This window comes from Erythrolamprus reginae, chromosome 3 (assembly GCF_031021105.1).
Source record: "Erythrolamprus reginae isolate rEryReg1 chromosome 3, rEryReg1.hap1, whole genome shotgun sequence".
In the NCBI taxonomy this organism is placed as follows: Eukaryota; Metazoa; Chordata; class Lepidosauria; order Squamata; family Dipsadidae; genus Erythrolamprus; species Erythrolamprus reginae.
Genome location: NC_091952.1, coordinates 47,279,756 through 47,303,229, shown reverse-complemented (window position 1 = coordinate 47,303,229; position 23,474 = coordinate 47,279,756). Strand labels below are relative to the sequence as shown.

Sequence of the window (23,474 nt, the reverse complement as noted above, 5' to 3'; positions counted from 1 at the left end):
GTACAGATATTGGGATAATTGGTTATCCTAAAATTCTATGTAGAAATTATGTCTCCTATATCCTCTCTCCAACCCTATGTTTTATGGTTCCACCAAGTATTGCCAACATCTTTTCAAGCAATATGGACTAGGGAATGAAAACTAAGACTTATGGACAATTGACTCTTGTAGCCAACGTCCACACCTGCGCTGTTTGATTGAAGAATGATGAAACACACATGGATGGGTCAACAGTGGAGAAAGTGGTAATGCACCCTACCATATTTTAATTTGGTTTCCCTTTTGTGCTATTTTGCAGGTCTCACACAAATGACTCAGATCTGATGTGTAGTCACCAAAGCCAGCACTTGCCCTTTTAAAGTTTTATTCCACCTGGTGTTGGAATAAATCTTTACTTAATCTCTAAAGTGGCTACACCAAACCATCTCAATGCCTAAGAGCAGCAAAGTAACTCAGCGAGAACAGAGCAATGAGCCTGTCACAGAATCAGTGGCTGATCTACTGGCTCTGGAGGAACCTGTGGACTACAGACACAGTGTCTTAAATGTGGCTTCAGAAAACTGGAACAAGCAGCAAGTTGGGGAAGACGCAGACGATGACAGGCCAGCATGGAACAACAAGCTACAGTACATTTTGGCTCAAATAGGCTACTCCGTGGGCCTGGGGAATGTATGGCGGTTTCCATATTTGTGCCAAAAAAATGGTGGAGGTAAGTGATCAAGGAAGAAGAAACAGTGCTCAACAGGGGAAGTATCTGTACTGCTTCTCTGCTCTAGTGTAGAGGAAAGGAGGCTATTTTGTCTTGAAAGCCATGATTCACATGTTATATTAATTACAAATGTACACCCTTCATCCTCCATTATTAGCTGGGCTGATCAGATTTTCTGGTTTGAAAGCCAAACGTTCTCCATCCTTATCATTTGTGTAATGTATCTGGACATGTGTGATGTCCCATGCTTTTTTCCCCATGGAACTGGTCCCTAATGCCCCAAAAGTTGGTTTGGGCATCTTATAGTTGGATAACATCAACATGGACAAGTTAAAAATGTGATGAGTAAAGAATATATCTAAGGAGCTAGAAAATTTCTAAAGACAAAATTGAATGGTGGAACCACCATCAAAGTCATCAATAACTGGGCCTACCTTGATACACTAAACTGCTAGAATTATTAATGGGACACAAGGTAAAGTGAACAGTTTGGAACAAGAAAACTGATGACTATTCAATATATATAACATCCCTGTGGTGATATTGATAGATTATACTTGTCCTGCAGAACTGGAAAAACAGAGGTTTGCTTCAGGTCAAACAAACTCTTGAAGAAGAAAAGTGTGTATTGGCTGATTATGTAAAAAACAATCCAGAAGAAGCATTGATGAAAGTTAAAAATTGGAACTTGGTAAATGTATTGGAACTTAAAAGTGGCTATTAAAATGAGGGCAAAGAAAAGAAACTTGGAGGGTCACAAAAAGGAAGAAAAGGGCATTGGTTGTATTGCTAGTAACATGAGCAAAGAGCCTAGTCCAGTGAGGTCAAATCTTTTTTTGCTCTGGTGCCAAAAGGGTGCACACACATGCGATGGTGCAATGGCACATGCCTACATTCGTAATGCAATGGCCTTGCCTCGTGCATGCGAACACAAACACACCCACAGCTCCCACATTTCCAAACTTCCAGTTGGCCAGTAGGGTTGTTTTTCTTCATCCACAGACTCTGGAGGCTTTCCTGAAAGCTCAGGAGGGTGAAAAACAGCCCAATGGGTGAAAACGGCCTCTTCCCTGCCTCCAGAAAGCCCAAAATCAGCTGGAGTTGACATAGGGCAAAGCCTCAAGTGCCCTCAGATATGGCTTCGCATGCCACCTATGGCACCCATGCCATAGGTTCATCATCACTGGCCTAGTCTTTAAGGCTTCTCAAAATGCTAATATGGGAATCATTTGAAGAGAGTGAGTGTGTGTGTGTTTCATTTCTTTGAATTGTAACTTTCCTTTCTACTCTGGTTGAGTACTTAGAGTGGTTATTATAATGAACATAATGAACACATATTAATGCATCACACTGGAGGTGGTTGATGGACCAATAGCAGATTCCACTCCCCCCTGCTCATTGTACATCTTCCCTCCCCATGTTTTAGTCATAATTTGATTTTCCCCCCCAATGAAATATATGGATCTATATAGGTCTATATGGCTTTATTGCTTTTACTCCTGGGCGACAAACAAAGCAAAACAAACAAACAAACATTAAATTAACCATATGAACCAATATTTTTTTTAAAATTTCAAATTCGTAGATCTAAAAATTGGATGGTTGGGAGAATGGCTTAAACGTAAGAATTGTAAACTGCCCAGAGTAATTTGGCTGAGATGGGCAACTATAGAAATTGGATGGATAGATAGATAGATAGATAGATAGATAGATAGATAGATAGATAGATAGATAGATAGATAGATAGATAGATAAAAAGCAAATGCATTTTATTTGCTGAACAGCAATGTAGGACAAGATTATTTTTATCAAAAAATGTTGGTGCATTCTATTTTGCAATTTACATTATAAAACAATATTGATTATTTTTGTAATTAACACATTCAATTTTGGTATCATCTTTTTTCTGCTAAAACATTTTATTTATTATTTATTTATTAATTGGATTTCTGTGCCGCCCCTCTCTGAGGACTCAGGGCGGCTCACAACATATAAAATATACAATACAAATCCAATAGATAGATAGATAGATAGATAGATAGATAGATAGATAGATAGATAGATAGATAGATAGATAGATAGATAGATAAATAATATAATCCAATTAACTAATTAAAAATCTAGAAACACCCCCACCCCAAGAAACCATAAAAAGCAATCATTCCATCCACTCCACATTTAAATTGTTTTCATGCATAATCCAACATACTGTACATATTGCTGCATAGAGGGAACAGCTTTCTACTGAAAGTGTGTAGCTAGTTCCTTTTTTTACATTTTGGAACAATGTGCTCAGGAGCTGACAAAAAGATGCTTCATTTGTTGGACATTTCCATGAAATGAAGCACCTTAACTGTTCAGTTTAGTTGTGCAACCCAAATTATATCTGCTAGTTTTAGCTGCTGATCCTCTACCTCTTTGGTATGTGTCTTGATACTTGCATCTGATTCTAGAGTTTATCTGCTTGCTGATTTCTTAGAATTTCTTTGGTCTAATTCTGACCATCTTAGCATATTATTGGAACACTAGAATGTTCTTGAACAGAGAATTCATATTTGTTGGGAAATTATTCCTGCATTTATATGCCCCCCCCACCCCCGGCATCATGGACTTGAAGAAGCTATATATAGGATAGTTTGCCATTCGGTCCCTGAACACATTTAGAGTCTTCATTAGATTACTGTGTCAAGTGTATTTGAAAGCTGTATGAAATCTACTCCCCATGTGAGTTTGCCTGGCCTCTTCCTTATTAATTTTTAAATTCAGATACAGTCTTCTTTTTTAATACCAGGTTTTTAAATGACTGATTATGGTGTATTTGTATGTCAGTAATATATCTTCAGTTTCCTCACTTTTTAAAAAACTTGCACTCAATCACCTGCACTTTTGATGCTCATTTCATTCTTTGGACTTTCAGTCCAGCAGACTATGTTCCACTAACAGTAGAAGATGCATGGAATTATAGCAATAGCAATAGCACTTATATACAGCTGTATAGTGCTTTATAGCCCCCTCTGAACTGTTTTACAGAGCCAGTCTATTGCTACCAACAATCTTTGTGCCCACTTTACCCACCATGGAAGGATGGAAGGCTGAGTCAGCCTTGATTCCAACCTTGGTGGGATTTGAATTGCCAAATTATATTATTAATTTGCTGCAAATCATTTGTTTCTGGCTCTGTTTTTAAGCATTTTGATTTTAAACCATATTTATAATTAGCTACCCTAAGATATTCTTTAATATTTAAAAGCTGAAAGTCTGGTCTCTGCATAAATAATACAAAGTGCAAACATATCTGCACTTAATCTGAGAGCACTTTTATTGAGTGTACCTCAATAAAATTGGGCTGCTATTGTCTTGAATGTTGTGTTTCAGCCTTTTGTGCTGAACATCGTGCTATCCCAAAGCTTCATCTGTAAAATCATTTTAAAAATATGTTTTTATGGGTATCTTCAGCCTTTGAGTCTCTGGTTATGTGCAGTCCTAAGCAGCCACTTGTAAAGCTCATTTTGGCCACACAGCCCTTCCTCACTGTAGTCCACATTTCAAGCTGTCTGCTCATTGGTGGGCCACCAGAGAGTGCTGTTGTATTAAGAATTTGTTCTCCAAGCAGAGTTTTGAGAAAGAGGATTTACATATTATACATATGTGCACACCTGCATAGAAATTTGACTGACCCTTTCATTTAGTATTGATCAAAGTATAAAGCAGCTTAGCAATGAATGGTGCTCCTATTGCTTTAGGGCATATCAGAGCTTGCATTCGCGGAAGCTAGTCTGTTTGTGCCCAAGCAGCAAAACAGTCCAGCCAGCCCACCAACCCAACCAGCTAGCCAGCCACAGACCAGTAGAAAATGGAGTTGAAGTCTTCAATGAAACACAGCAGCAGTAGGAAGTTGTGGAAAAATATATTTACTTCTTTATACCAGTGTTTGCCAACCATGGCAACTTGGAGACATCTGGACTTCAACTCCCAGAATTCCCCAGCCAGCATTCGCTATTTGAAGTCCAAATATCTTCAAGTTGCCAAGGTTGGGAAACACTGCTTTATACTACTACTACTACTACTACTACTACTACTACTACTACTACTACTACTGTCTATATTATACATATTATACATAAACTAGTATCTTACTAGTGCCTTACTACAACTATCTTAGTTCAATTACTCACAGGAACCAACTTTTACAGCATTACAGCTTCTTCAAAGCATACTTCTCATGAACAGCAACAGCACACCCAGCTAACAGGGAACAGGCAGAGAGAACAGACAGGGAGAAAGAGCAGGGAGCTCTTGCCTAGCTAAATACTTTACAGATAATCACTAGGTTGCTGCACGCTCAACTGCCTCTGAATGACTCAGCATTCTCAACAGAGGCCTACTTTCTGCATTAAGATATATTACCCAGGGATTTTAAATTTCTGACAGGGCAGTGATGGCAAACCTATCAATGCGTGTCAGAAGTGACATGCAAAGCCATATCTGAGGGCACACGAGGCATTGCCCTAGGTCAGCTCCATCTAGCCAGCTGGTTTTCGTCTTTCTTTTCGGCCATTTTTGCTCTCCCCAGGCTTCAGGAAAGCCCCGGGGCAGTGAAAGATGGGTCAACCAGAGGTTCACCTGTGTGCTCACCCCCAGCCTCCTTTTCACCGTCAGAGCTCTTCAGGAACTTTTTCGACTTTGGACAGTTGCAGCCAGGCCTCTCACATCTAGGCCCATTTCTTCTGTAGCCAGGAAGGCTTTCCTGAAGGCTTTTGCAGCCAATAACAGAGCTCCAGATCAATCTGAAGTTCTGTTATTGGCTGCAGAGGCCTTCAGGAAAGCCTTGCAGGCTGCAGAAGAAATGGGTTGAGGTTTGCGAGGCCTGGTTGCAACTGTCTGAAGGCAAGTAGTAGGGCAGCTCCACTTCCTTTCATTTCCCAACTTCCAATTGGTCTGTTAGGCCATTTTTCATCGTCCCCAGGCTTCAGGAGGCTTTTCTGAACTCTGGAGAGAGCAAAAAACAGCCCACTGGGCCTACTGGAAGCTTCAGTGAGGCCTGTGTTCATGCGCGGGGGCAGTATGGGGATTGTGCACATGTGGGGGGGAGCGCAATGCATTATGGGTGTGCGCTACCCGCATGCTCACTATCAAGTGCACGTACATTCTTTCGACACCTGAGCCAAAAAAGGTTTTGCCATCACTGCTGAAGGGAATGTCATGGAGATTCACTTAAGATAATGATGTGAAAGTTTATACTTTAAAGGTATTCCAGGGTTATATTGTTTTCCTGGGGGAAAAACATGCTGTTAATTGGTTGGTTGGTGGGACTTTTAATCAGATGCAACCTGTTTTGTACCTTTCAAAGGGGTGAAAAAGATTTGGGCTGGAGGCAGAGTTGTGGCAATTATGGCACCAATAGTATTGTGTGGGTGCCTTCCTTCCTTCCTTCCTTCCTTCCTTCCTTCTTTCCTTCCCTCCTTCCCTCCCTCCCTCCTTCCTTCTTTCATCCCTCCCTCCTTCCTTCCTTCCCTCCCTCTTTCCTCCCTTCATCCCTCCCTCCCTCCTTCCTTCCTTCGTTCCTTCCTTAAACTGCTTATCCGGCTATTCTGAATGTGAGGGAGGTTTTAAAAGCCTGCTGGTGCTGAATGTGCTTGGAATATTAATAGGAGGAAGGAGGGCTCACTTTATGTTAGTGGGCAATTTCCAAGCGTTCATATTTTTAGATTTTCTGATCAGCTATTTATATTTCTCAGTCTACTCAGTTGATTATTTTCTGTCCATTTAACCTAAGAATTATAGTGCTGCTATTTTAAGAATATTTTATGAAGAATTTGATCTAGCATTTCCAGGAATTGTTCTTTTTCAGCACGGGGCTGCTTTGGGCACAATAAATGCAAAAAGCAGCATATGATTATAGTAGATGAGAGGTTGATGAGGACATTGATTGGCTCAGGTAGCTTGCTGGGCAGTATTTTGCTTAACCATTACTGTATTTATTAAACAAATCACATCTGGCTGGACTCACACCACATGCTGTGCTACAAAATATGTATAAAATGTACACTGCAATGAATCAGAACCGGAAAAGGCTTATGGTGGCTTAGCACAATCATTGAAGGTCTATCTGAAAATGAAACCAATTATAATCTTACAAACATGTACGTACATTTATTGTAAAAAGGTACTCATCCAACTACATGGTGAAAAAAATGACAGTGTCAATTACTGTGGTAAAAGTAAAAGGCAGGCATCTCCTTTTTTCTGTTTTGCTTCTATCCTTAACACTTTAATCCCAATTATCTCTCAATGGTTACTGTCCTAGAATATAACTCATATTATTCTTTTCTTTTTTTGTAAAATTTTCCAACTACGACTGTTCCTAAAAATAAACAACATTCCTATAAAGGTGTGATCTACTTAATTTAACTACTGCGTTTCTCTGAAAATAAGATATTTCCCCAAAATAAGCCCTCCACTGAAAATAAACCCTTCCTCTAAAATAGGCCCTCCCCCAAAATATGTGCAGCTGGTCCCTGCCATTTCTTCTTTTTAGGATTAGAGAGACAACAGCTGGAAATCAGCTAACATGACAAGAGGAGCCCCATCTTTCCCCAAAATAATAAGACCTCCCAAAAAATAAGGCCAAGCACAAAATATAAGGCAGGGTCTTATTTTCAGGGAAACATGGTTTTTTCGAAGGCACTTTTGTCAGAAAAAAACCCTATTTTTGAAATCTCTGTGCCCCTTTGTCCGCTTGAAACTTTCTTAGATCACAATCTTCTTAAACGTTTGGTTTTTAAATTGAAATTCCTTAAAGTAGACTCTATGCCTCGTCCCCTGTCTTAATTTGTAAAGTAAGCCATTCACCAAAATCTTCACTGCCATCTGGGTATCTCTGTTAAGTTATCTCTCTTATGTCTATGAGACTGAGCAGCAGCAAAGGGCATATTGTAAATTCCTTGGCCCCCCAGCCGTTGGTCACAAATAAGTCAGTTCCTGTGTTCCTCTCATGGGGAACAGTTCTTCCAGAGCAGGGGTGGGGCCTTTCATGCTCTCGCACTCACTCCCTTTATACAATTTTGCTTCTGTGCATGCTTAGAAGCAGGATTCAGCCCGAAACGCACCTGAGGAGCTAATCAGCTATGCTTCGGGCAAAGAAATAAAGGTCAGTATTAACCCAGGGGCGGCCGGGAGGGCTTTTTTTCAAGCAGAGGAAGACGAGAAGCCATCCAATCATGGAGAAATTGGCTGAAAATTCCCCCCAAAAGATGGCAGCATGCATGGACCAGCACCAACCAAACTGGATCTGTGACACCATTGTCACGTCACGAGAGGGTCGCTAACGGTTTCGCTGATCTGGTCCAAACTGGAAGGAACCCATTCCTGTTCCAGAGTACGAATGGGTGATCCCCTGATTTCTCCTTCCTCCAGAGAAATTTCTCTCTAAACTGTCTCTTGGTGTGATGTGCTGTTTCTGCCTATGGAGCCCCCACTGGAGAAAATTAGCCAGTCATATCACCACACCCAGAAGCCTCTTTTACTTTTAGCCTTTTAGCCTTTAGCTCTTTCTCTTTGCAGAAAATCTACACCCTGCTGCCTGTATTTGTCAGAAATGTGGTAGATGCCATTCCCTCAGAGATACTTTAATGATCTAACTCTGCAATTTTAAAACAGAAGCAATTTTAAAACAGAAGCAATTTTAAAACAGAAGAGGTGGCCAGTTGTTTATTTCTCCATTTCCCGTTGGGGAAACATAAAAAGCCATGAAGCAATGCGATAAAGCAAGGTTTTTGCTTCAGAGATGAATAAAAATGTGGTCTCATTCTGAAAAGCTAACCAAAGCCACTTGCTGTCTGAAACCCCGAATGGGTTTTTAAAGCTTTGCCTCATGCATGCTGTTTTGTCTGCCTACAAGTGTTCAGGGCCAGATGATTTTTTTCCTTGTGTTCTGTAGCAGAAAAATAAATGTCTCTAATCAAACATTATTTTCCCTTTCAGGTGCTTATTTAGTCCCCTATCTCATTCTGCTCATCCTTATTGGACTCCCTCTCTTTTTCCTGGAACTGGCCGTAGGGCAGAGAATCCGCCGGGGCAGCATAGGAGTGTGGAATTACGTCTGCCCTCGATTAGGTGGCATTGGATTTTCCAGCCTCTTAGTGAGTGATTGGATGAGTTTATATGTCTTATACAGACTACAAAAGGATGGATAGTATTATGTAGGTGGTTCTCGGGGGTGGGGGGATCCAAATCAAGTAGTAAATTTGTGCATGATTTACATTAGGTGGACCAAAATTCATAACTCCCAGAAATAGCTAAAAAGGAAAGGAAAAAAATGGGATGATTAGCTCAATAAATTCTTCTAAAATGTAAGAAGTTTGAGGGTTTGTTTGTTTGTTTTCTGCAACTCCATTCTATACTGATTCATAAAATAAAGCTTTTGTGTACAGTATACAGATCTAGCTGTTGATGCATTTCAAAGTTCTAACTGGGGGAAAAAGTGATCATGTCTGGCCCTCAGTAATCTGGCAGATATGTTAAATAAAGTCATTACCTAGAGCTAATGGTGATTAATTATGAAACAATAGAATAAAAATATGTTAATATGTGGAGTCAGTTAGGGATCTGAAATTCATGCTTAGGACAACAAGCAAAAAGCCGCACAATGTCATAAAGGGAATGTCTTCAAAATTAAATGTGTTATGTCTTCTATTTGCACATATCAACAGTCATAGCCTTTTCCTAAAACTTCATTTTTTTCTGAATTCTGCATAAGAAAAAATAATAAGCCATTTAAGTTGTGGACATTTTATAAAATGTGCTGACTTCTAACCAACTGTGTAACAGTACATTACCACTGCAAATTTTTTAATTCAGTATTGGAGAAATATTACAAGTCATCTTGAAAAGTGTTTATTTCTAAGTGCCTAACATGTCTAGCAGTCTAATGGACGCAAAAGAAACATGATCTTGGGGGAAGATCTAAAAAGGAATAAATAATGCTGAAAACTAGAGGAATTATAATCAAGTAAAGAATAACATTTGAGCTCATTTTGCATGTTCTACTGGATTTTACAATATTATATAAATTGTAGTTAATGCGGGAATTTAGCTCATTAGGAGAACGGCACTGGTGGAGAACAACCATTTTTCAGTGGAAAAGATGGCAGCTGTTGAAGCTGTCCATAAGTTCCTTAATTTAACACCATCAATTTCCAGCAAAAATCTCTTTCATAAAAGTCCCACGAACCAATTATCTGAGGATTATCAAAATAATGTAACTATTCTGTTACATTAACTAAATTCAGTACAGAACAGAATGATTCATCTTTTCAAATTATTTTTGTCTTCTTTATTCAACATTTATCACATTTCTCTTGATTTAATGGGAATAGGTCAAGGTCATCAAATTTTAATTAAGATAAATTTCAGTTTCAGCTTGGTTTTTTAAAATTTTGTCTGATAAACATTTTACATTTAGCTCAAGAGCTCTTATATAATTTGACAGTTGCCATCTTTTCAATCAATGTTTGATAGGAGGATCCTAAGGCAGAACGTCCTCTGCTGGATTACTTCTTTCTGAAAATCAGTGAGCAGTTACCAAATGGGAAAATAATATACTGCTCAAAAAGATAAAGGGAACACTCAAATAACACATCCTAGATCTGAATGAATGAAATATTCTCATTGAATATTTCATTTGCACAACTATTCCATTTGCACAACAGCATGTGAAATTGATTGTCAATCAGTGTTGCTTCCTAAGTGGACAGTTTAATTTCACAGAAGCTTGAATTACTTGAAGTTTGATTTACTTACTTTGATTTACTTGCTTATTCTGTTGTGTTCCCTTTATTTTTTTGAGCAATCTTTCAATCAGATCGTTCTATGACCAAATTAAACCCAACAAATGCTGGTTAAGGATCCATACAGTGGATGGATCTATAAACAAAGGGACTCTGTGATATTATATTATTCTAGCACAGTACTCATATAAATTATCTGCACTGAACCTATTCTATGTTTGGTTTCTTAGAAAATTCTGATTCAAAATTATCCATATATTCAAAAGAGAAAATACATCAACACCCAGTTAGGCTTCTGCATCACATTTAATGTAGACACACATTTTTTGGTCATGCACACTGCTCTATTCCTTTCAATGGGTGAAATAAATTGATTCTATCAACTGAGTGTAAACATGACCTACAGTCTCTGAATTGACTCTTCAGAAGCATTTATATAAATGTGTCGCCAGAGTCTGCAAGGAGTTGGGCGGTTTATAATTTAATATATAAATGAATAAATAAATGTTCCCTGATCCATGGCAACATGGAAATTAAACATGTTCATAAAACTATTCATAATGAAAGTCCAGATATGTGATATGCTAAATAAATAAGTAAATAAATAAATGGCAATGTTCCATTTTCTGTGGCTCACATTAGAAGGTCCTCTTTGTTTGAATGAAATATTATGTAAGAGCTAGACATAATTTCAATTTCCTTTTGCCAGGTCTGCTTGTTTGTTGGACTCTATTATAATGTGATCATTGGATGGAGTATCTTCTACTTTTTCAAATCCTTCCAGTATCCTTTACCTTGGAGTGAATGTCCTATTTTAAAAAATGGCTCAGTGGCAAGTGAGTAGCCAGTTTTTCCAACTCTCTGTATAGGGGAAAGAAGATGAGTCAAATTTCCATTCTAATTGTCTTCTTTTTATTAGAATAATAAAAGCCATAAATATAATTGTTGAAATAGTACTTAATGCTGATTTGGGTTAATCCCACTTGGAAGGCTGGGATGTGCTCACCTTTTTTCTTCCTTCCATGAGAAGCACAAAGTATTCATTTGTCTGTATCTGAAAGGATTAATGTTGCTTTCTTTTTCTGTGATGTTAAGAGTCTAGCATAACACAGGCTTCCATTCCAAGAAAAAGACAATAGCTCAGGTCTGTTTCATCCTGCTAGAATAGAAGATTGTATTAGCTGGTAAGAAATAGTTTTGCCCAAAGGATGCAACCGAGACACTTTGAAAGTTAATGGAGCATTTAATAGACTTTGAACATCTCCCAGCACATAGATGAATCTTTTATAGTGAGTATAAATCACCCTATTTATTTAATCTTTAATTTTGGATAGCAACAGTCTCCCCATGTCCATTTCTGAAAAAGACCTCTAGGCATATTTCCTGATGTGTCCTGCGGATTGGTTCTAAATAAATTCTACCTCACTTAGCTACACCTGAGGCATGCCACTGTCATATGCCAATTCAAAGATCTGTAGGAAACCTATTCAACCCAAGTTCTTATCCTCTGCAGTCATAGAACCAGAATGTGACAAAAGCTCTGCAACAACTTTCTTCTGGTATCGTGATGCCCTGGACATTTCCAACTCCATTTCAGAGAGTGGTGGACTTAACTGGAGAATGACCTTGTGCCTGCTGATAGCTTGGAGCATTGTATGCTTAGCTATGATCAAAGGAATCCAATCCTCAGGAAAAGTAAGTATCATGGGTGATGAGGTGAAACAGAGAATAACTGGACTTTTAGAACTGATAGATAACCCTTCTTTTAAATCCATAAATCAGTAGTCAACCACAAGTGAATGCTGAAAACAGGCAGATTTTTGTCCAAACACTTGCCAAATATAGGTATGCCTGTTCCACGGTCCTGTGCTTTTGGGTAGTTATTTAGAAGACAAGCATGTGAACAGGCCCATGGCAACTATGTAAGTTATATTCACTACTATCCAGCTCATTCAGGGATTTTCTTTCTTTCTTTCTTTCTTTCTTTCTTTCTTTATTTCTTTCTTTATTTCTCTCTCTCTCTCTCTCTTTCTTTCTCTTCCTTCCTTTTTTTCTGTCTGTCTGTCTACCTACCTACCTACCTACCTACCTACCTATCTATCTAATCTATATATAACAAGATGAATGAAAAAAATTATTGTAACTATTTTTGACTATGGCTACTTCACCAATGTTTTCTGGTGAATGTATATTTATTTATTTATTTTATTTATTCAATTTTTATGCCGCCCTTCTCCTTAGACTCAGGGCAGCTTACAACATGTTAGCAATAGCACTTTTTTAACAGAGCTAGGCTATTGCCCCCACAATCCGGGTCCTTATTTTACCCACTTCGGAAGGATGGAAGGCTGAGTCAACCTTGAGCCGGTGATGAGATTTGAACTGCTGACCTTCAGATCTACAAGTCAGCTTCAGTTGCCTGCAGTACAGCACTCTACCTGCTGCGCCACCCCGGCTCTTATATATAGCCATGCCCGTGTTGATTTTTTGGCAATGTGTGGAAGTGACTGTCATAATCTTCTTCTGAGATGTTTTCCAGTTTTTCAGTCTAGTGGATTTCCCCTCTGGAAATCATAATTCTGTTTATAAGGAGGCTAGGAATATCCAGAAGATAATTTTTATCGTCTCATCAAATTGCAATTCACAACATTTTTATTTAAAAAGTATGACACATGTTTTAAAAAAACTGATTACAGTTGATGCCTATCAATGCTACTGCTGATTTACATTGCATCCTCTTCCTCACTTAGGTGATGTATTTCAGCTCTCTCTTTCCATATGTGGTGTTGATCTGCTTCCTGATCCGGGGTTTGCTTTTGAGAGGGGCAGTAGATGGGATTCTACATATGTTCACTCCTAAGGTAAAGACTTCTTAAAACACCTTGACATTACTGTTAGTTCCTAGCAACTGTTCAGACAGGGGCCAGTAGTTTCTTGGCAAGGTTTCAGAAGTAGGTTGCTTTCACCTCCTTCCAAGAACTGAGAGTCACCCAGTTGGCTTTGTGCCTAACTATTGAGGTGAGTCTCCAGGTTTCCCCACTCTACCCTGAAAGGTAGATTAGGCTGAGGGAGAAGAGCCTTTAGAGGGTCACTAAGTGTACAGATAGTCCTCGACTTACAACAGTTTGTCAGTGACCATTCAAAGTCACTGGAAAAAGTGATATGACCCTTTTTCACACTTAACAATCATCACAGCATCCCCATAATCACACGATCAAAATTTGAATGCTATGCAATTCATTCATGTTTATGATGGTTGTAGTGTCCCATGATCACTTGATCATCTTTTGTGACCTTCTGACAACATCAACAGGGAAACCAGATTCAGTTAACAACCCTGTGACTAGAATAGAATAGAACACAACAGAACAGAACACAATAGAACAGAACAGTATCATAGTATTATAAAAGGTATACTAACTTAATTACTGCACTGATTCAACTGCAATCATTAACAACTATGGCAAGTAAGGTCATAAAAATGGGGCAATATTCACTTAACAACTGTCTCACTTATCAATAAAAATTTTGGGCTCAATTCTAGTTGTTAGTCGTGGATTATCTCTACTTAGAATTTAAGGGAGATTTTCTGTCACTTCTCTTAGTTGTGCCTTAAGGCACCTCCCCTTCCCCATTTTGGTACACATCAAATATGTAGGAATAATAATTCACTTGTTGGATATTATCCCTTATGGAACTTCCTTATGGAAATTTCTGCATCATTGGGTGATCTTTTTTATATCCCTTGGGGATGTTTTAAAAAATGCTTTGGAATGCCTGGATTGTTAGGCAGGTACCACTTGCAACTTCCAAAGCAGACACCATCCTTTTCTGCAACTATGTGCCATCTATGCAGGGCAGTTGCACCAGAGTTGGGCGTGTTCTAACTGATCTTGCTGCCAGGTCTCTTCCTCCCGCACCACGTGGGCACGCGCGGTCAGTGGCAAAAAATCCAAAAAATTCCAAAAAAGCCACCCCGAAAACAAGATGGAGACCCCATGCACAGTGCTGGGAACTCAAAAAAACCCTCCAAAAAACCCTCAGAAAAAATTCCAAAATAAAATAAAAATCCCCCCCAAATCCAAAAACAAGTTGGCAACTTCATGCACAGTGCTGGAAACTCAGCTGCTGTGTATTTGCAGAAGAAAAAAAATCAGAACTCCCCCCAAAATAAAAAAAATCCAAAAAAGAGATGGCAGTGCCCATGAACCAGCACTGACCGAACTGGTTCTGTGACATCATCAGCAGGTTGTTACTGGTTTGGGAAAACTGGTCTGAACCAGGAGGAAGCCCCTCTGACCTCTGCATGATCTTGGCAAAGATGCAGTTTTGAAAACATTGATATATAAACACTCAAAACAAATAATTGCCTGATTTAGGAATAGCAATAGCATTTAGACTTATATACCACTTCACTGTGCTTTTACAGCTCTTTCTAAGCAGTTTACAGAGAATAAGCATTTGCCCCCAACAATCTGGGTCCTCATTTTACCAACCTTGGAAGGCTGAGTCAACCTTGAGCCTGCTGAGATTTAAATAGATCTTTAAAATGCCCCGCCTTCTTTGGATTTGCCCATTATCATCCAAAATGCCATTGGCAGAGGAGAATGTTATTGGATCCTTGCCAGCATATCTAAGTATATCTACAAATTTTCTCCTTATTTATAGGTTGTGATTCTTTAGGTGTTTCTCTACTCTCTAACAAAGATATTGGGGGGGCTTGACTTTTCTCTCTCTCTCTCTCTCTTTTTGCAGCTTGATAAAATGTTGGATCTCCAAGTATGGCGAGAAGCTGCCACTCAGGTCTTCTTTGCCCTTGGTCTAGGTTTTGGTGGAGTTATTGCCTTTTCCAGTTACAACAAGCAGGATAATAACTGCCACTTTGATGCAGCCCTTGTCTCCTTTATCAATTTCTTCACTTCCATCTTGGCCACATTGGTTGTTTTTGCTGTGCTGGGCTTCAAAGCCAACGTAATGAACGAAAAGTGTGTGGTTGAGTAAGTACCTCGTTCTTTCTCTGTCCAGGTGATTTGGGCACTGAACAGTTGTCATTTCTGAGATGCAGCTTCATTCTCATTTGCAATTTCAGTAATCTATCATTCTCCTCCAAGTGGATTGTTATCTCGAGTTTACAGCAAATAGAGAGATCTTTTCATTATTTAGTTTCTGAAGAAACTGCTAGAAGTAATAAAACTAATTATTCTACTTCAGCCTAAAAACGATGGCTTATTTTGCTGAGAGTAGGCGGATTCATTGCATGTCTCAGTAAGTACATCTTTTTTTTCCCCTATTGTAGGAATGCTGAGAAGATCCTGGGTTATCTGAACACAGATGTCCTCAGCCATGCCCTGATACCACCACAAGTGAACTTTTCCCATCTCACAGCCAAGGATTACACTGAGATGTATGCTGTGATAAAGACAGTGAAGAAGGATCAATTTGAGAAGCTGGGATTGGATCCCTGCCTTCTGGAAGATGAGCTTAACAAGGTAGGTTTAAAGGCTGGCATTTTGGGCCAGCTTAATTCCTTTGAAAAGAAAGAGATGAACTACAGAAAAAAGGACACATTATAATTCTTCGGAAACAATGTCTCTTCCAGAATGAAGACATGGTCAAATATTGCCCAAATATCTTATATAAATTGATGGTAGATATTGGTTTGGTTTGTAAATAATAATAACTTCTTAATGTGGTTTGTCTTTGACATGGTCATCACTTTCTTCTACTAGAGACTAAGGGCTAGGTTAGATGCAACTCCAGCCAGTCTCCACAAGTAGTCAGCCAATGCAATCTTATATCCAAGTCTGATTCTGACTGAAAGAGTTCTAGATTAATCGGCTTCCTCACTGGTTCTCTGAAGCTTTAGTCTTCTTACCTGTCCATTTTGTTGTCAACTAGCACAAATCTGTTCCAAATAACAGGGCAGTCCATGCATTGATCAACGTAACTGGGCTTGCACGGCCAGAGGCCAACTTATGTATCATCTGAGGAACTTTATCTAGCAGATGTCTAGGACATTCCTCATAGTGGCCTCTGATTCCAAGCAGTGACTAAAGTTTCAGATTTATTTATTATTTATTTATTGGATTTTTAGATGTATAGGATCCAGAGGCATCTTTGTAAAATAAAGGCAATATAATCCTTTTATGTTTTGCTTCGAAAAAGGCAGGTTTCTCACATAATTATTTTAATCAAAAGATTTTTTTTTAAATCCAGGTGGTACAAGGAATCTTGGAGATGCCAAAGCAAATCAGCCCACATGTGCTCTAGAAAATTATTCCTTAGATATAGGGCATGGGTGTCAAGCTCGCGATGTCACATTGTCATGTGATATATCGTGACTTTTGGGGTGGAGGTGGCCAGTGTGTGATGCATTCAGCCTCTGGGCTGCAAGTTTGACACCTCTGATATAAGGAATAGCAGAGCAGGGATCCTCTTGCTAGTTTATCATAGAGACAAGAGATGTAGATCCAGCTCTCAGATATCTTTTGTTTTTTTATTTATTTTGTATTTATTTTGTATTTATTTATTTTTTTTTTTTATTTGTTTGTTTGTTTATTTACTTACTTACTTACTTACTTACTTACTTACTTACTTACTTACTTACTTACTTACTTATTGGATTTGTATGCTTCGCCTCTCCGTAGACTTGGGGCGAGTCTACGGGATGGTTTTTGTTGTTAATATAATTTATTGTAGCAGAATTACAACAGCAAATGCCTCCGCCCACAATTACGTCACTGGTTTTTAAAGTTCTGAGGTTGCTGAAATCTATTGCCAGTTAGCACTAATTTCAAGGGTACTGAGAGGAAATATCTGCGATAAGAAAATGCCAAACCTGATGTGAAAGAAAGTTCATGAATTTTCTCACTGTGCAGTAGTTTTTGACAATGGGTTGGCCATAATTTATTGAACAAAGAGATTCCGTACTTATGGATCATGAGTGAGTAAATGTGCTTGGGTCATTTGAAGTTACCGATTTTGGGAAAACTTGAGGAATAAATATCCATCCCATCATATCTATGATATACATGCAGTATAAAGCCAGTTTATTTTCTCTCTTGCAGAGCATGTATATATAGAAAGCAGCAGGTGCTTGTGCAATCCTCAGTACATGCATGCTTTTGCCTCTACTTATTGACAGAGGAAATCCCCCTCATTGAACCAGAGGGTTATATGTGATTGGCTGTTTGGCTCTGAAAGCTTGCAGTTTTGCAGACAGAAATCTATTTGACAAGCGTGCGCGCACACACACACACACACACACACACACAAACGCACACACACCTCTGCTTTTATAACACTCTTTCTGTTGTCAAGAATAACATAAGCATCTTCTTTTGGCTGTGTACAGTCAGTGCAGGGAACTGGCCTCGCGTTCATTGCTTTCACAGAAGCAATGACCCACTTCCCAGCTTCTCCTTTCTGGTCAGTGATGTTCTTCCTGATGCTGATAAACCTGGGTTTGGGGAGCATGATTGGGACCATGGCTGGCCTCACCACACCCATCATTGACATGTTCAAAGTGCGCAAAGAAGCATTAACAGGTAAGGCCCTTCTAAGGGGAATGCAAAGAGCCTGATGGACAATATTGCAGTGTGAGTAATAGGGCAGATGTAAAGCCAGTGGCTTCAAGAGATATGCGCTCTAGGCCCATTAAGCTGCAGGTGTCCTTTCTCTTCCTCCAACATCCTAATTCAGATGTCCAATCCATGTTGCCACCAACACTGTTGCTTTAAAAAGAAGGAATAGCTTCTTCCTTTCAGCACCTAGGAAGTTAATCTTACTATCATGAGGTGATAGCTAATGTTATTAGGAAACAAATGGACTAAGAACAGTTTGCGGTGAGTAGGTCTGAGCTGTGTTTGGAAAGTGGTTTTGTGACTCTGCATATATTTTATGTATTGTTACTTAGAAGTAAATCTTCCTGGTTTCACAGAAATGTATTGTGATAAAATAATATATACCAGTGATGGTGAACCTATGGCATGGGTGCCACAGGTGGCATGCGGAGCCATATCTGCTGGCACGCGAGGTGTTGCCCTAGCTTAGTTCTAACGTGCATGTGTGTGCCAGCCAGCTGATTTTTGGCTCAGACAGAGGCTCTGGGGGGGAGGTGTTTTTGGATTCCAGAGAGCCTCTGGAGGGGATGGGGGAGGATGTTTTTACCCTCCCCCAGCTCCAGGGAAGCTTTGGAGCCTGGGGAGGGCAAAATATGAGCCTATTGGGCCCAACAGGTCTTTTCCAGCCTCCAGAGGACCCCTAGGGGGTGAGAGAAGCTGTTTTCACTTTCCCCAAGCATTGAATTATGGGTGTGGGCATTCACACATGTGTGATAGCGCACGCCCACGCTCTTTCGACACCCAGGGAAAAAAAGGTTCGCCATCACTGATATATACCTGTATAACTGCAGCCCAAATGTAGCATATAAATGGAAAGCTTCTCTACGGGCTAAACTTGACCTTGAGTTCACCCAATCTGCACATTCTTAACTGGAAGCACCTCTAATCCCTAACTGTCTGATGATTTGCTCGGGTAAAATTTTAGAGTTTTCTCTGCAATACATCAGACAGTTAAGACAAGTTTCCCCCAGACTTATTTATAGCAAAATTTGTTTTACTATTCTCTAAAGATAAGTTATACTGTTTGTCCCATGATACTTCGCAAGCATTTGCATGTTTACTTGAAAACAATTCCTATGGAAAGAATCCCCATTTTCCGCAATGGCTACTCTCAGGGAAGCATGCATACTAAAATCATGTTTTTGAACACAGGAAGACTAAATGCTATGCTCTGTTCTGCCTTTAGTTAGCTTCCCTATAGAGACGAAGAGGGACTGCTTAGCATAAGAGGATAGTACTTACTGTACATATGCAGTAAGCTGGATCCTGCATTTGGTCTGTTACATTCATTTGCCTGTTTTGCCACTGAATGCACCTGCCAATTCTGTCATGCCTAAACATACAGTAGAAGTGCATTCATTTATTCCACAGTATGGATTATATTCATGATTTGTGAACTTCGGTCTAGGACTTTTTATTTTTTGTGTTATTTTTTTAGGCAGTATAATTATATCCATAGGACAAACACAACAAAATATGTTAAGCAGACCAATATAACAACCCTTGCATCTGAGAGAAAGTTGTGTGTCTTAACAATTGTCATCTGCTCCTTACAGTTGGCTGTTGCATTTTTGCTTTCCTCGTGGGTCTGATCTTTGTGCAACGCTCAGGCAACTATTTCGTCACCATGTTCGATGATTACTCTGCAACGCTGCCACTCACTCTCGTGGTAATCCTGGAGAATATTACCGTGGCTTGGATTTACGGTACCAAGAAGTAAGAGTTCTTCCAAAAGGAATCAGTGGAACTGATATTCTTATATTTCTTCCTTCTTTTGCTTCTAAAACCGCTTTTTATATAGTAATGGGCTTACTTGATTGTGAAATCCTCCAATTCCTCGATTCTTCTTTAGATTTCTAATGCCAGCAAAGTTCCTTGATTTCTGAATGTCTCCATCCATTGTGAAATAAAAAGACAGAAATCTGGCATTTGTACTTCACCTGTTCACTTTCCTTCCTTCTCCCTTTTTTAGATTCATGCAGGAATTAACAGAAATGCTGGGTTTCCGGCCTTCCTCCTATTATTTTTATACATGGAAATATGTCTCACCCATCTGTATGGCTGGCCTGATGACAGCAAGTATAATTCAGCTAGCAGTCAATCCACCAGGTTATAGCGCCTGGATAAGAGAAGAGGTGAGTCTTCATAAATTATACGTCAACATTTTCAAATCCATAAAAATTGCATCAGCATGAAACCAATCCATTTTATTTGTATAGGTTGCTGATATCAGTTGATTATAAACAGTATGATAATATATAATAAAGCTACTTAATCCTCAGTACAGATGAAATTATGTAAATAGTAGATCAGTGCCCATATACATTAAGCCAAAATAACTCTTGTTCTGACAACAGCATGCCGATTGTACATTAGCAGTCCAAAGAACTGTGATATTTTCTTCCCCCTTCATGTAATCCTTCAAGGTGGCACCTTTTTTATATATCAGAGTTTCATATGCATCCAGTTTTGGCAAGGCACTATGAAGACTGACTGAAAAATGATTTAAGAATTTATTCCTTTGGCAGGAAATTCCTAGATTATGGAAGTGGTCCCACTTTTTTCATAACACTTTTCAAATAAAAGTGACTTGGTTGAGTTGGGTGGCTATAGTAATAAAATAAATCCCTCACTAGTCAACAATAGGGAAGGATTTACATATACAGTGGTACCTCATCTTACGAACGCCTCTTCTAACGGACCTTTCAAGATACGAACCCGGTGTTTAAGATTTTTTTGCCTCTTCTTCTGAACTATTTTCACCTTATGAACCCAAGCTGCTGCTGCTGGGAGGAAGGGGTTTCTCTTTTTTTCCTTTTTTGAAGAAAGAAAAGGGAGGAGCAGCTTGGAGGGGGAAAGACTTTGCATTAACAAAAGTAGGAGAACAGCGTGCTTGCAGGCACTGAAAGGGTGTCTTTTGAAGAAAGAAAAGGGAGGAGCAGCTTGGAGGGGAAAAGACTTTGCATTAACAAAAGTAGGAGAACAGCATGCTTGCAGGCACTGAAAGGGTGTCTTTTGAAGAAAGAAAAGGGAGGAGCAGCTTGGAGGGGAAAAGACTTTGCATTAACAAAAGTAGGAGAACAGCGTGCTTGCAGAGGCACTGAAAGGGTGTCTTTTGAAGAAAGAAAAGGGAGGGGCGCCCTCCTTGCCTTTCTTCCTTCCCACTCACCCTTTAGCCTAGCCTTGCTTCTTCCACCCACCCCCTTTAGCTGCTCCTCCCTGCCCTCTGTTCGCCTCCCTTCTAAAGTTTGGGATTTTCCTGAAGGATTTGCACGTATTATTTGCTTTTACATTGATTCCTATGGGAAACATTGTTTTGTCTTACGAACTTTTCACCTTACGAACCTCCTCCTGGAACCAATTAAGTTCGTATGATGAGGTACCACTGTATTAGTGAAAGAATAAAGGTAAGGTAAAGAAGTCCCTATGTTTTTTAGTCTACTAGAATTGTATTTTATATACTTGGAGGTGTAAGCTGCTTAAAGTGAATAGGAAGCAGACAAATTGTTGGCACAGAAAAGGAAGAACTTACCTATATGAGATGAAGAGAAAGGAATATTGTTTACTGGTAGCAATTTAATTCCTGTAAACATCTCCTTTCAAAGTGTGTTCCTTCTCTAAAAGGTGATGGATGAGGAATGGTTTTATGCTTGCCTTAGTTCCAAAGAACTACTGAGCTAAATACCTTATGTTTCTTGATGAGTTTTACTTTTATGTACACTGAGAGCACATGCACCAAAGACAAATTCCTTGTGTGTCCAATCACACTTGGCCAATAAATAATTCTAATTCTAATTAATATATGCATAATTTATTTATTTATTAGATTAGTATGCCACCCCTCTCCGAAGACTATACCAAAAATATATGCCGAATTACTTTTCCCTTTTCCTTCCAGGCAGCGGAGAAGTTTCTCTATTACCCCAAATGGGCAATGGGCCTACTTGTGTCTCTGATCATCTTGGCCACCCTTCCTCTGCCTGTGATCTTTATCCTCCGCCAATTCCATCTGCTGTCAGATGGCTCCAATGCTCTGTCGGTCTCATACAAAAAAGGGCGTATGATGAAGGACATATCCAACTTGGAAGACAATGATGAGACCCGCTTCATCTTGAGCAAAGTTCCTAGCGAAACCCCTTCTCCAATGCCTGCACACCGCTCTTACCTGGGCCCTGGCAGCACGCCCCCAATGGAAATGAGCAACGTCGCCAATGGACGCTACAGCAGTGGGTACCTCGTGGATACCACTCCTGAGTCTGAACTGTGACCATCAACCAGGAGCCTTCTTCCCCTACTTCCTGGGAGAAAGAGGAGATAGTCCTGAAGGAGGACATCTGTTCTTTTTTTTTAAAAAAAAAGCTTCCCATCATGCATAGCAACCAGAGGTAGAGGATATCGCGCGTAAAAGGTTGAGAAGGAAAGTTGCTTTCCTTCTGGTGCTCCCCAAACGACATACCAGAATTTTCCTCAGTGAATAATAGTAGTCATAGGACATTGCAATAAATCTTATGGGCAAAAGGGAAATTTTAGCTAATGAAAAACACAGACAACCTGTTTCAAGAAATCTAAAGATTGCGGGAGAGAGATGGAACAAGGAAACAGCCCAAACAAAAACAAGAAGTAGCTGGTTCCTTGACTATCTTTCTCTTTCTCCGTCCTTTACTTTCACTTAGGAGAAAGTAATTTTGTCCCATTTACTAAATAACTACCACTATTCATAGCACAAGATTTTAAAAGCCCAATGTGTATTCTATCAGGACCATATCCAAGTTGCACAATCATAGTGAAGGGTTCTTATAACACTCCACTAAGATACATTTTATGTAGACAGCACATTAGAATGCTTGCAGTTGCATTAAGTGAGATTTGTGGTGTTATTGCTGAAGATGGATTAAAAAAACCCTGAATGGTGTTTAGTTTTCAGTGAAGCTGGCCATGATATGCATGCTGCTGAGACTCACAGTGTTCCTCTATCACAAATTCAGGTTTGTGCCATGTGTGTCAGTCAGAACCAAAACGTAGCTCTTTCAGTGTAGTTTTGTAGAATTCATGATGCCATTCATGACGTTATTTACAGAAATCTAATTAAATGCTGACAGTAAACATTGTATGAAATATAGGACATAGTAAGAATTATTCTAGTAGCAGCTCTTTTCTACAATAGAGATGGAGAGAATCAGTAGCTCTCCAGACTGTTAGATTTCATTGGCATCAGCTAGGAAGGCTAATGATAAGGAATGCAATGCAACAACATCTGAAGGGCTTCAGGTTCTCTACTCCTGTTATTGGCACACACTAAATAGGAAGGATCCTCCTATATTATAATTTGGGAAGGACTGACAAGCACATTAAAAA

At 39.4% G+C, this 23,474-nt stretch overlaps 1 protein-coding gene across 1 annotated transcript; it reads left to right on the top strand.

Annotated features, from left to right (window-relative positions):
• Window positions 1-417: 417 nt before the first annotated feature.
• Window positions 418-23,474, top strand: SLC6A17 (solute carrier family 6 member 17). Its single transcript, XM_070748858.1, has 11 exons — window positions 418-709; window positions 8,693-8,850; window positions 11,207-11,333; window positions 12,011-12,192; window positions 13,248-13,358; window positions 15,253-15,494; window positions 15,794-15,986; window positions 17,852-18,044; window positions 19,676-19,835; window positions 20,092-20,254; window positions 22,018-23,474. The coding sequence occupies exons 1-11, from the start codon at window positions 430-432 to the stop codon at window positions 22,384-22,386; spliced, it is 2,178 nt and encodes a 725-aa protein (XP_070604959.1). The 5' UTR covers window positions 418-429; the 3' UTR covers window positions 22,387-23,474.

What these genes read in the sequence shown, in the direction of transcription:
- SLC6A17 (XM_070748858.1), top strand. Translation starts at nt 430, where the DNA reads ATGCCTAAGAGCAGCAAAGTAACTCAGCGAGAACAGAGCAATGAGCCT. An exon ending in GAATCCAATCCTCAGGAAAA is followed by an intron (nt 12,193 to 13,247) that starts GTAAGTATCATG and finishes TTCCTCACTTAG; the next exon opens with GTGATGTATTTCAGCTCTCT. An exon ending in TGGAAGATGAGCTTAACAAG is followed by an intron (nt 15,987 to 17,851) that starts GTAGGTTTAAAG and finishes GGCTGTGTACAG; the next exon opens with TCAGTGCAGGGAACTGGCCT.